Genomic DNA, 14,515 nt, shown 5'->3' with positions numbered 1-14,515 from the left:
AAAATGACTTATAAAATGATACTGATGAGCTTGTAAAAGTCATGTTACAATCATCTACTCAAGAATGTGGAAAGTGTAATATGAATACAAAAATCCATTCCTCCCCCCCTGGTATTATAGTCACACATCAAATACTGATGAAGCTCCACAGATGGTGACACGATCCCCTGAAGAAACTATTTTTAAGCCGAGGCTTCCTCCTAAAGATAGGGACACTTTTATGAGTAACCATTTACAATCCTGTACATTCAGTATACTGCCAATGGAGCTTTAGAGATTCAAATCCCCAGTTAAAAGAAGAAAAAAAACCCAGATGCCTTCCAATAAAACAGGGTTCCATGTTTGTGGGTAAGGACTTCCCAGTAGATTGAACACTGGAAAAAATGAAACGTGCTGAGCTGCTCCTGCCAGGACTCCCACACTGTTGGCTTTCCACAAAAATTATGTGCTCACAGCTAAAACTGCCTTACTAATGACTTGGCCCTAAATATTTCTGAAAATAAATGCCAAACAAACAGCACCATGCAACAGAGCCCTCAGCTGATTTATTGCTTCACCTTGCACACATTAAAATATAACCCTAGTGACAGAGGATAGTAAATTCTTTACAATCTTGTAAACTCCAACAGAGTTGAACTACAAAGGGAATAACCTCCGCCCTAAGCAAACAGAGCTGACTAGGTTCAAGAGGTAGGTTCAACCTATCAAATTCCTTATTAGAAAAGGAAACAGTGTTCTGTTCCCATTTATCTTAACTGCCTGCTGCTTGGCCTCCACACCCCCTTTTCCACGTATAAAGCAATGTTTAAAACTTTTAACATTTGTCAAAATACAGTGAATACTTCAAGAAATCTCTATCAATGACTCTTTGGTATGTTGGTGTTAAGGGGAGGATCCTGGTTGGGGTGTGGTCCATTGACAGATTGAGACCCCAGAGCCCCACTTATTTCTTCCCGGTCCTCTCACCTTTTTGCTTTGCTCCAGGCATGCATACTTTTATCCAAGGAAGTAGGTTTTCTCCGGGGGGGGGGGGGGGGGGGGGGGGGGTGGGTTCAGTATTGAATAAACATTGTAATGCTCCACGCTCCTCATTTATGTGTCTGTGATCACTTTCAATAGTAATCAGTCTTTTGGGGGGTAAAGGATTTCCTGAGTACAGGCCAGGGTCTTAGACAGTAGTCCATTTATGGGGGTGACCACACACTTTCTCCTCTTCCTCCCCCTCATTACGGCCAAGGCCCTGCTAACCAAAGAGATCTCCCACCTGAGCTGTCTCCCCTCCTCTTATGCTGCCTCAGGAGCAATGACGTCAGGGGATGGAGGTGCACCACCAACTTCCTTGCTGCTGGGGCAGCGTGGAGAAAGGGGGCTTGGGCAGCGGACCAGTTTGGATAGTGGGGCTCCAGCATCCCTGCCAGCCATTGAATGGGTGGTGCAGATTTGGAGGGGGTCTGAGCCCAAAGCAGGGAAGCCCAGGCTCCCAAGGCCTCTCCCCCCCCCCCCCCCCCCCCCCCCCACCAAGGCTGTGCCACTGGTAGAGGAAAACCAATTCCCCCCCTGCATCAAGCACACAATGTTTCCTTTCTGGGATCCACTTCCACACAAATTCTTCATACAATACTTCCTCCTTTAATCCAGTTCCTGAGTGAGGCTTCTCTTTCCTTATCCCTTCGATTTAAGAATCAAGCTGCTGCTCCACTTCATAATTAAATAGCACAGGGAGGGGCAGGTAAACCCCTCTGTCCTTTCACAATCAGTTCACACTGGTCACAACTAAAAAGTCAAGGGAGGCTTCATTCAAGAAACATACCTAACTAGGCCCAAAGAACGAGCCTTAAACACTATAAACTTCTTTAAAGGAATCTTTACCACACCACACACTGTTAAGAGGTCTCTGACTTATATAAGGGCAGGCCACACCATTGCAGTCATCCTAGACGGGGGATGATGTAACCAAATGGTATACACTTTCTCTCTGTTGTATGGTCCTTAATGCAAGAGTATACTGGGGTAGGGAGGGTTCTGAAAGGTTATTTTTATTGGATAAAAAAGAGTAGTTTCCGTTTTAGTCTACTTTTAAGGTTAATTAAGGGCTATCTATAATCCAGGTGCACAGATGTATGCGCCCCTTGCATGTGTAAATGTCTTGGATACTAGCAGTTATGTGCGAAAGTGTCAGCAGGGTGCCTAAGCACTACTCTGTAAATACCCGTTTAACTTACATAGCACATATTTGCAAAGGGGGGGGGGGGCAAACCATGGGCATAGCCAGACCTCGAGGTGGGAGGGGGCCAGAGCCTGAGGTGGAGGGGGCCAGAGCCCGAGGTGGGGGGACACATTTTACTCTGCCACCCCGCTGCCTCGCCCCCCCTCACCTCCTCACCGCTCCCCCTAAAAAAGCAAATATTTTTGCTGGCGGGGGTCCCCAACCCACACCAGCCAAAGCTGTGTTCACTGCCCTGCTCTTTCTTCTTGCTGACATCCTGTGCACACTATTTTACATGAAACTGAGCATGTTCGGTTTCACTTAAAGGAACGTGCAGGACATCAGGAGGAAGAAAGAGTACAGGGCAGGGAACGCGGCACGCCGAAGACTGGCGCTGAAGAAGGCTTCGGCTAGCGGGGGTTGGGCCCCCCACCAGCAAAACCAGGGGCCCAGATGAAATTTGGGGGGGGGGCCAGGCCCCCATGGCCCCACCTAGCTACGCCACTGGGAGCGTAGCCTAATGGTAGTGAAGTGGCCTGAAAACCAAAGGAACCAGGTTTGATTCTCACTGTAGCTCCTTGTAACTCTGGGCAAGTCACTTAATATAAAAATGGAAACCATTTTGTAACCACAGAAAGGCGGTATATCAAATCCTATTCCCTTTCCCTTTTTGGAGCAATTCTATAAGTGGACACTTCCCTTCAGGTGTCCCAGTGTCATGCAATATGAACCCATTCTGTAATGGCATCTGTTTACTGTTTTCTAGGTATTTTCTATAGCTCTTGTTGTTAGATAATCAAAGCAGTTCACAATTATAATCACCATAGTCAAAAAAAGAAACAAGAAGAGAACTCCATTGCTAAACAGGACAGGAACACATAAGGCAAAAAGTAAAGTTGTAAGAAAGTGAGAAGAAAACCATACACTGAACCAAAGCAACTAGGTGCAAACATAACCAAAGCTGAAAATCACTGAGACTAGCCTTCAAGCAGAGAAAGCCCAGCTGAACAAATGGATCTTAAATGTGGCCTTGAATCTAATTCAAGAGGGTTCTATATGAAAAGGAAAGAGAATTCCATAAAGTGGAGACCTGACAGAAATATGCAGATTGAGGGGTGGAGTCACGGCAGGCTTGTGCTACCATGGGAGAGAAAAAGGGGATTCAGTTGAGAACCAAAGGTGATGGGATTGGTCCTCAACTGAATCCCCTTTTTCTCTCCCATGGTAGCACAAGCCCGCCGTGACTCTAAATATAGGGGGATCCCTATAAAAACTGCATCATGTGTAACCAAAAGAATTTTAAATTGACTGCAACACTGTAAAGAAAGCCAATGATGTTGATATCAGAATGGGGATGCATGATCCATTCTGTGGGCTCGACAATGTACTTTGATTGCAGCGTTTTGAATAGTTGCAATCATTTAAACACACAATGGGGGAGGCCTGCCAGAATCACATTACAATACTCCAGGCAGGAAGTAATAAAAGCCTGAACCACTGACTGTTGGTCATGTTTGTTTAAAAATGGTTAAACTGAACAGAATTGACGAAGAACAAAATAAGGTGTTTAACCACTGAGGAAATATGGGACTCAAAGAGCATCTGGTAATCAATAATGACTCCCAGATATCTAAAAGAATCCACCATTTAGATACAAGGACAAGGGAGAGGGCAAATAGGTCTACCAAACTGCAAGTTTAGTAAGATATCTGAGAACCAGGAGGAAACTTGGTCCAGCCAGGTTTGAGGTGGATGAAAATTGGGCCAAGATGGATCAGTAGAATAAAGAAGGTTATCATCTGAATAAAAATGTGCATTGATACCCAGAGGCTGGATAATGGTGACTAGTGGACTGATTAATATAGGGTGAAGCAAAAAAGAGAAGAAAAAAAGAAGAAAAAGGAACTCCCTAGAGTTTTTTGACATTTTCTCAACAACCACATTGAATTTCAATGAGAAATTTTACATACTTTTATTTGGTCATCCTACTTACATATTACTAATAAACATTTTAATATCTTAAGCTACGTTGATGTTCTTGACATTTTAGTGTTACTACCTAGCAATTTTTCTGCATTAAAAATCTTTGAGCTAAACACAATAAAGTAAATGTCATTCAAACAATACAATTAACAATGTGTCAGAATTTCAGTCAATGTGAATTCTCAAAGTGTCCACCTCAAGCTTCAACACAGGCCTTCAGTTGCTTTGGGAAGTTAACAGCCTTGTCAATTGGCCCCTGTGGCAGACTGTCCCACTGAAAGCTGTGGGACCATAGGGCAGTTTGTGAGCTGCAGAGACAGAATGATGAAATGAAAAAAAAAAAAAAAACAGCCCTGAACACCACCAAATAAACCTATAAGAGTTAACTGGGTTATCAGAAGTTCATGGTTGACCAGGTCAAAAGCAGCAGTGAGCTCAAGGGATACAGCCAGTGTAGACTGACCTTGGTCAAATGTTCTGAAGACATCATTCAGAAATGTCAGTATGACTGTCTGCATACTATGGCCAGTTCTAAATCCTGATTGTCTAGGATGTAATACCAAAGATTTTTTTACATACTGGAAAAGTTGCTGAAACACCAATTTCTCCATCATTTTAGATAGAAAGACTAAATTGGAGACTGGCCTATAATTTCCACTGATAAATGCATTAAGATATGGTTTCATCAGAAGAAGACAGATTATTGCCTGCTTCCAAAGATCAGGGAAAATCCCTGAGGATAGACAGGAACTGAAAATATAAACAATGAATGGAAGCAAGCCAAGTAATGACTGGGAGAGCCATGCCAAAGGGAAGGGATCTAGACAGCATAGCGCTGTCTTGGAAGTTGATAGCCTTACTGACCATTAAAAGGAGAGAGAAAACTGAAAGTGGACCAGGAAGATTCTCACTAGCAGAAACTGACAGACAAAGATTTGAAGTAGGTTGAGTAAAGGAGGAATCTAAAGGTGGACCCAAATGTAGAGATTGTACAGTACAATTGATTAGATGCAGTTATAGTCTCAGGAGTTCTTTATAAACCCTCATGATTGACACTGAGTAACAATAGAAAAGAGCTTTTCAGGATGGTCTGCAGATGAATTCACAAGAACGCTATAATAAAATCATCTAGCTTATTTTACAGACCAATCATAATCTCAGTGGTGTTCATTACAAAAGGCAAGGCTTTCAGGAGACTGGATGCATCTTCAGATTCATTTGGCCCTTTTGGCCAGCTGTTGGAGAAGAGTCTCCTATGATACTATGGATAGCATGTATTAGAGCAGGACCAACTAGATTGCAAAGGGTCAATAGTATCTAACACTAATAATGAGCAAAAATCAGCAAGGAACAATGGATCTAAGGACACTAAATTTAATGGCTCAACGCTGCAAAGACGCCTAGAGCTGACAACAAAGTGAATGGAGAAGGTTAATTCTGGGAGAGTCAATTCAAAAGAAGTCATAAAGTGGTCAATCCATGAAATGGGCAACGTAGAAATGCCAGATATATAGTAGCATTTAAAAGGGAAAGTAGTAAGTTGAGGAAATGACCTGCTATATATGTTGCTACAAAAACATGTTGTGTCAGAGACAGGTCTTTCAGAAGAATGCAGAAGCACTTATCATAAAGCCTTAAGGGTAGAGCCACATGAAAACTGAAGTTCCCAAGGATAAAGAGATTAGGGAAATAAGCAGTGGCCATTGAAAGGGATAATGATTCTCACTGTTCAATAGTGACAAAGGGGGAAAAGTAAGTGAGGGAAAGGTGAATTGCAGGGGTAGCATTTACCCATAAAAGAAGCAACTCAGAGAATGTTGACAGTTGATGGGATACTTCTGAGGCAGGAAAAGAGTTACGATAGATAAAATGTAAACCTCTGGGCACTTAGATTCAGTTATAGAATTCTATCATGAGCCAGCATCAGCAAACCTACATGTATACGACCACAGTTACACCTGGCATAACTGTGGCCATGTAAATGTGGCAGTATTCTGTACGTTGTGCATGTAAGTGGCAGCCCTGCCTATGCCCTCTCCCCCCCCCCCCCCCCCCCTCCACCACCAAGGAGGTTGGAGAAAGAACAGGAGACAGTATGAATCAAAATGAGAACAAAATCTACAATAAGTTTTATGCTTTTAGTGATTTTTAATTGTATTTTATGATATGTATCTACATATGGGAAATTTCAAATAATTAGAAAAGCTGAAGTAAAAAAAATAAATAAAGTAAAATCCTTTATCTTCCACTTTTTATGGCAATGCCTATCCAACTGGAACAGCTTTAGACTTTTTACAGATGGACCACGCTAATAAACATTTGTTATTGTTTTGGGTGATTCAATGTGGCGGCAAACTCCGCCTACTGGCTTCACCCCACATAATGGGCTAGATAGCATCTCCTCTTCTTTGTCCAACCTCCTTCCCCCCCTCCCATGCTCCATCCAAGCTATGCCACTTATGCAATACTGTTACAGAATAGTGCTCATCTCTGCTGCTATTAACAAGCATCACTGTACACTGGTATTCTATAAAGCAGTGATTTTCAACCTTTTTCATCTTGCAGCATACTTAGAAGGTGCAAAATTGTCAAGTCACACCACTGGAATCTAACCCATGCCCACCCATCCCCATTCCAACCCCACCTACTTCTATTATTTGGTTGTTTTTATTTACAGAAAACAGGCTACAGAGTTTAACAATCTCACCCTGGGAATAGATGGTAGGAGCGCAGATGTGAAGATGTAAGCCTCCATCATTTTCTTCCCAAAACAACAACAAAAAATTATTAATAAACTATCACAATCATTCCTGGAGAGAGACACAGCACAGAAACAGAACAGAGAAGAGCAGGGTCAATGCAAACGTTGAATATCATTTAGAGAAACCTGCGCTACTAAATACTGCTCAAGGCACTTCATACAGCAGCACAAAATGGACAGACTTAACCACCTAATAATTCTGGCAGTATAATATATTGCATAAGGAAACAATTATGCCACTGCAACTTCATAACCACAGCTACTATGAATAATGCATTCTTTCTCCACACTCTCACTGAGCAACTGTATAGTTTACTGCCCATTGAGGTACACAGAAATAATGTTTGAAAACCACACACTAAAAAGATTTTCATTTAAATCTGCTTTAGTAAACAGTGGCTGGAAGTCATCATATAATATTGCAAGTTATCGAGATCCCAAGGAATAATCCAGACCTTCACAAAGATAATGAAGATACAATGGGCAATAAACATTTTAAAATGTTTCTTTAGATATTGTGTTAATACCCTCTTCCAAAGGATGCTCAGTTCTATTTTACAGTAGTTAGTAGTTATGGCCAATTCCTGGAACTAAGCTCTGTTTTGAGCCAGGTTTACACAATTAAACTATCCACATTCACCTTACTCAAAGTTAAGTGAAGGAAAATATTTCAAAATTCCAGGATTTTTCCAGAAGATAAAAGAACAGAGACTGGTTTGTTGTTCACAAAAATGTATTTGCTCTAAATTTGGACGTACTTGAGAACAAACCATTAAAACTTTTCTTAGTTTTCTAATAGAAACGTAACAATTGTCTAGCATGAAAATGAATTTTCTAAAATTGTGAATTCAGTTGAACTTTTTTTCACAGAAAAATTATTCAGTTACATAACCTGAAGTCCAGAACATTGCCACATATCAACACTGCCTTTCAAATAAATTTTTGCTTTGTTTATAATTCAGCCCTGTGTTTTAATTTTTTTATTAGAACTCTATGCTTAAATAAGAATTGAATCTGGGCCTCTTTTACAAAGCTGCATTACCGATTCCTGTTCAGTAAATGAGAGGAAGCCCATTCAATTCCTATGGGCTCTCATTTGCCACGCAGGAATCACTAGCATGGCTTAGAAAAAGAAGCCCTCTGTGTTGTTTCTTCCTCGTCAGACCCCACATCTTAACCTATCTCCAGCTCGGGTATCTTCTTCCCCTTTGTTTCCCTAACAAAAAGGGGGGGGGGGGGGGGTTAGCTCACGCTAAAAATCAGCTGGCACTACACACCAAACACCCATTATATTCCTAAGAGCATCTCAGCATTTAGTACAAGCTAAAAATATTAGCGCACCTTAGTAAAAGACCCCCAAAGTTCTTTAAGCTTAACATCTCTATAGTTCTGCAGATTCACTTAGCTGTTGTTCTCCTTTCTTGGCTCCCTGTCTTTCATCTCTTGTGTGGAGGGGCCCTTGGTCAGCAGCAGTGGTGTCTTCTCAAAGATGAAGAGCTACTAGCCTATCTGGACAAAACAAATGAGGCAAAACCCTTACTCCCTTACTTATGTCAGTGAACCTTGTCTGGGACTTATATTTAAATAGTGTGGCCTTCCTAGCTAAAGAAATAAAATTTTAATTGTTAAGTCCTAACTTATGTGTCGCTATGCTTTACATTTTCTTTTCATACTCTAATGAAAAGCACATGTTTTTCTTACAGGACAACCACGCCAAATCAAACTGTCTTCTCAGCACACAACCTCTACATCATCATACATTTCCATTCAGAGAATTGACAAATTTACAGCTTAGGTCTTGCTCACAGGCCAGGCCAGCTCTCCATAGATTTTCATAGAACTAGCAAAATAATTAGCTGTTTCCAATTTCTTCTAGGCAAACTTAGTGACTTAAATTAAATGCACCACTTTCAGATAGGCAGCCACATAGCATAACTCGTCAAAGCTCAGTCACACTAGGTCCACCCTGAAAAATTCTCAAATGTAACTTAAATCACATTCATAACTGCTTCTGGGTCTCACAAAATTACTTTTTAATTATTTTCACCCATCTTCTCTCTATATATAAGGCCGGCCGCTCTCACTCTCACTCAGCAGACACAGTAAAACAAGTCTAGTCTCTTCTGACACCTCAGCTCAAAGCTGCAAAAATACAATTTTAAATTAAAATGAATACATCAGGGGCCCAAAGGACCTCTTACCTGGCTCCCCTGATGGTCACCAGATGTCCCCTCTCCTCGCATTTAGTCCAGATGGACCCATCATGGCAGCAGTGTAAAACTTTGATAAACCATGGCAACTTCCAGGGCTTGCTAGCTTAGGGATACCATATGTCCGGTTTTACCTGAACGTCCTCTTTTTGAGGACACCGTGGGATGTCTGTGCGGGTTTTGCCAGCCTGCCCATTTGTCAAGGTTTGCATTCAGGCTGACTTGCGGGTGAGCGGTCAGACGAGCAAGCAGGCCTCAGGGCAGTGGCGTAGCCAGACTGCCAATTTTGGATGGGCCTGAACCCAAAGTGGGTGGGCACAAAATTTTCTCTCTACCCCTCTCCCCCAGCAAAATTTAGTCACGCTAATCAGATGCATTTGTCACACAGGGTAAAGTGCTGCTTTTCAGTGCATCAGATTTCAGAAAATTTATTTAATAGCCTAACACCATTTTCAGTGAGCTTTCAGAGGCCAAAACCTCCTGCCTCAGGTCAGTATAATGCTGTTACGGTATCCTGGCCTGACCTAAGGAAGGAAGTATTGGTCTCTGAAACTTCATTAACACAGGTACCATATTACTTTATCCTAAATTAAAAATAAAATTATTTTCTTTACCTTTCTTGTATGACCATTTACTTTTTCTCATTGTGTCGCTCCCAGTCTCTAGATTCTGCTTTCCTTCGTTTTCACTTAACTCTTCTGCCAGGGTTTCCTGGCCATTTGTCATTTTCTCTCCTTTTTCTTTGCTTTCTTCAATATTTTTCTGCCTCTCTCTCTCTCTGTCCTGATTTAATTCATTCTTACTATCCATTCTTTAATTTCCTTCATCTACTTATGGCTTTTCATCTTTTTCTCACCCTTGTTCTCCCCATGCCTCTTCCTCTTATTCTCCACTCTTTCACTACTCTCCTTTTCCGTCCAGCAGCTCTCTTCTTTCTCTCCTCATCCTTCCAGTCTCCCCTCTCTCGCCCCATCCTTCCAGTAGTCTCCCCTCTTTCTTTCTGCATCCTTCCGTCCAGTGTCACCTCTTTCTCCCTACCCTTCCATCCAGCGTCTTCCCTCTTTCTCTCCCCATCCTTCCATCCATCTACCCTCTATCCTGATCCTTCCATCTAATGTCTCTCTCTCCCTCTTTCTAACCAGTGTCTGTATCACTCTACCCTTTTCTGTTCAGTGTCCCTTCTCTCTCCACATCCTTCCAGTCTCTCCCCTTTCTCTCTGCATCCTTCCAGTCTCTCCCCTTTCTCTCCCCATCCTTCCATCCAGAGTCTCTCTCCCCATCCATCCGTTTTCCCTCTTTCTCTCCCCATCCTTCCATCTGTTTTCCCTCTTTCTCTGCCATCCTTCCATCTATTTTCCCTCTTTCTCCCCATCCTTCCATGTTTCCCTCTTTCTCTGCCATCCTTCCATCTGTTTTCCCTCTTTCTCTGCCATCCTTCCATGTTTTCCCTCTTTCTCTGCCATCCTTCCATGTTTTCGCTCATTCTCTGCCATCCTTCCATCTGTTTTCCCTCTTTCTCTGCCATCCTTCCATCTATTTTCCCTGTTTCTCCCCATCCTTCCATGTTTTCCCTCTTTCTCTGCCATCCTTCCATGTTTTCCCTCATTCTCTGCCATCCTTCCATCTGTTTTCCCTCTTTTCTCCCCATCCTTCCATGTTTTCCCTCATTCTCTGCCATCCTTCCATGTTTTCCCTCTTTTCTCCCCATCCTTCCATGTTTTCCCTCTTTCTCCCCATCCTTCCATGTTTCCCTCTTTCTCTGCCATCCTTCCATGTTTTCCCTCATTCTCTGCCATCCTTCCATGTTTTACCTCATTCTCTGCCATCCTTCCATCTGTTTTCCCTCTTTTTCTCCCCATCTTTCCATCTGTTTTCCCTCTTTTTCTCCCCATCCTTCCATCTGTTTTCCCTCTTTTTCTCCCCATTCTTCCATGTTTTCCCTCTTTTCTTCGACGAGGCCCGCCCTGCATGCCAGCGCCCGCCCCAGCTCCCATTGCCGGCCACTGCTGCTTTTCCTGTTGAGCAGCAGGGCCGGCGCTACAAAAAGAAGAAGCGCTAACAGCGCTAAGGAAGACGAAAAATGTTTAAAAAAAAAAAAGCGCGGCACCGGCAGGCACTGTCTAGGCAGCCTTGAGGCATTGGCTGCTGGCTCGCAGGCTCCTCCCGTCTCCTACGTCACTGCAGTGACGTAGAGAGGGGAGGAGCCTGCGAGCCAGCAGCCAATGCCTCAAGGCTGCCTAGACAGTGCCTGCCGGTGCCGCGCTTTTTTTTTTTTAAACATTTTTCGTCTTCCTTAGCGCCGTTAGCGCTTCTTCTTTTTGTAGCACCGGCCCTGCTGCTGAACAGGAAAAGCAGCAGTGGCCGGCAATGGGTGCTGGGGCGGGCGCTGGGCGGGCCTGGGCTGAAATTGGGTGGGCCTGGGCCCAGCCAGGCCCACCCGTAGCTACACCCCTGCCTCAGGGTATCCTGTCCTCCCTTCCCCTCCTGCAACTTATCGCCATGCCATAGTGGTCTAGTGGCCTCTTTGGGGCAGAAAAGAGCCCCCTCTTTCCTGCCTGGTGCTGCCGCAGACCTCTTGCTCCGGCGCCGCTTCAAAATGGTTTGTCCCTTCTATTGCCCAGCTCTTTCCCCTCCTCCAAGGGCAAGCATCTCTTTTGATTTTTCTCTTTCAATCTTTGAGTCCAGCAACTTTCACCCTCTTCCCTCTGCTCGCCTGCCTTCCCCCCTCAACATACTTATCTCTCTCTCTCTCCATTCCTTCAATACTCCAGCCTCTCTCTTTCTCACTATTTTACCCAATCTCTATCTTAACTCCAGGTCACCTCTCCCTCCCCAGCATCTCTCTCCCTCTCTGCCTCATGGTCAGGCATCTTTGTTTCCCTGCCCACCCTATATTGCTCTGCTCAGCTGATGGGCAACACTTCTCTCCTCTCTCCTCCTAAGTTCAGGCATCTTCCACCCATGCAGCCCCTCCAGAACCAAAATCTTCCATCCTTGCCCTCTCCCCTCCCCAGCATCTTCCAACTACACCCGTGCCCCCCCCAGAACAAGTATCTTCCACCCATACCCAACCCCTCCCACCAGAACCAGCATCTTCCACCTGCCCCTGTCTGAACCAGCATCTTCCCCCCACACACCCATGCCCCCCCAGGAACCAGACTCTTCTACTTGTGCCCCCCCCCCCCAAGTAACTATTTTTAAGTCTTTCCTCTTCTGCCTGACGTTCTTCCAACCTTCTCATTCAGTACCAGCAGTATCAGTGATCTAGGCAGGCCACTCCCTGAAGCTTTTTTTCTGCAGCTCCCGCCTATGCGGGGACAGGAAGTTGCATCAGAAAAGGAGGGAGCTGCAGAAAAAAAGCTTCCAGGATCAGCCTGCCTTGATCGCTAACACTGCTGGTAATGAATGAGAAGGTTGGAAGAGCACTAGGGGAGGAAGAACGGAATAAAATGTTGGTGGACCTCGGTAAAGGGGGGGGGGGGATGCAGGTGAAAGATGCCGGCTTGGGTGGGGGACATATAGCACGGCAGGTGGAAAATGCAGCATATCTCTGTAGAGGGGATCCTCATGGGATCCCCGCAGCACACCTGGAAAGCAGCCGCAGCACACCAGTTGAAAAACGCTGCTATAAAAGGATCCTAAGTACCTAATTTCCATTATATAATACTAGTGTAACTGGGCATTAACGTGCTCAGCAATTAGGTAATCACATATGTTCCTAGGTTCCGCTTTAGAATACTAGTGGAACTGGGTATTAATGTTCCTAACATTTAGGAACTCACACATGACACCTATAGAGCTTAAGTGTCCCATGCACACCCAGTACATTAGTACAAAGAATACACGCATAGGAAAATAAATGAGAGAAAATATGCATCACATACCTGCTGCCAGATGACCTTCACCAGGCAGGAACTGAAATCTTGTCTTACAATTAAGTCTTCCGCAACTGTTGTGTGTCTTGTTTTAATCCAACAGTACTTCAGTTCACTTTTGCCTCTGCTCTTCCATGCAAGAAAACTCATTGCCACATTTCCAATATGCCCAGACGGCAAAGCCCTCACTATCGCCCTTGTTCCAGTATAGACAGATTTCTTAATCTCTCTGTAATTTTTGCAAAAACGCCTTATTAATAAGGTAGAGCGGTCTTTTTTGTTTCTACAAAGATCACCCTCAATTTCCTCTTCATACTCCTCATCATATTCTTCAAAATGGCTTGGAAACAGTTTTGAAGACATCTTATCAGTGATATAATTTGAACTTGACCATGACACCATTTTAAGCCTTTCTGACTCTTGTTCCAAGCACAAATTCTGATCCTTCCAAGTCTCGCAGCCATTAAACATGTGTTGTCTGTTTTCATTTTCCGAACTATTGGGCAGCTCCACTAACTGGCAAGCACAGTCCATAGAGCCAACTGCATGCAAAGAGCTGCTTAAAATAAAACTGGGTTGCACAGTACAAAAACTATTATCTACAGCCTTCTCACTAGCACAGCTAAAATGTAAGTTGTCGTTGCTTTTTTTGTGCCGATTCCCCGTTGGCTGAAGTCTTGATGCCTTCATCTTTACTGAAGGTGCATTCATGCTTAAATGAATTTCAGCAAACACAGCTTCCTCCTGACAGCCAGGAGTTCTTGGTTCCAGACATAGGTCTTCCCAGACAAAGAATCACATGATTTACAGAAGTGGTTATGCAGTGAGCTGCTCTTGCAGACTTCCTGTTGAATATTACAGTTGATGTTGAGATACTCCAATGAATTTGAGATGTAGGCCTTCCTGTTCCATAAGCCTGTATTACTGCTGTTTTGGGGTCTTTTTTGAACTCTTCTTGATGAAATATTGTTGGGCTGTGCACACTGAAAATAGCCTTCCTTAAGTCTGTGTAAGTACTGCACAGTGTCTGCAGTCCACCCGCCTTTATTTGCTCTCTGTCTTTTTATAACACTGGTATCCAAAGTATTCTCACTATTTTCATCTCTAGTTGATGGAGATATCACGTTCCCTCGTGCCCGTGGTGCAGGCACTGAAACAGTCATTTCTTCAGAGGTCATCTTGACATACACCCTCTTGTTATTGTTCTGCTTGTCACCGAGAGTTGTGACATTCTTTAATTACAAATATCAGTGCAGAACAACTTCCCTGAATTAAGAAACCAGATCAGCTGTAGAAAGCGAGAGATGTCTTCTGAAAACAGATGTTAATACAATTTATCCAACTGTGGAACCTCTGGCAGGCATGGTGGATTTCTCTAAAGTTCTGTGTTTGCACAGTACAGTCATTTGATATGTTTCTTTCTGCTGTTCATTCTTCTGTCATACTCACTCTATTGATCACATTTCTTTTAGAGAATTTT

The 14,515-nt window shown here is 43.5% G+C and overlaps 1 protein-coding gene across 1 annotated transcript in view; it reads right to left on the bottom strand.

Moving 5' to 3' along the window:
• PLCE1 (phospholipase C epsilon 1) overlaps positions 1–14,121 on the bottom strand; it is a 397,028-nt gene extending 382,907 nt beyond the window's left edge. Inside the window, exon 1 of the mRNA XM_030203041.1 lies at positions 13,045–14,121. Coding sequence (XP_030058901.1) covers positions 13,045–13,746 — 702 coding nt within the window. The 5' untranslated portion in view covers positions 13,747–14,121. The remainder of the gene's footprint in view (positions 1–13,044) is intronic.
• Between the last annotated feature and the right edge of the window lie 394 nt (positions 14,122–14,515).

The sequence above is a fragment of the Microcaecilia unicolor genome, chromosome 5 (assembly GCF_901765095.1).
Source record: "Microcaecilia unicolor chromosome 5, aMicUni1.1, whole genome shotgun sequence".
Classification (NCBI taxonomy): Eukaryota; Metazoa; Chordata; class Amphibia; order Gymnophiona; family Siphonopidae; genus Microcaecilia; species Microcaecilia unicolor.
This window is presented reverse-complemented; position numbering and strand designations above follow the sequence as displayed.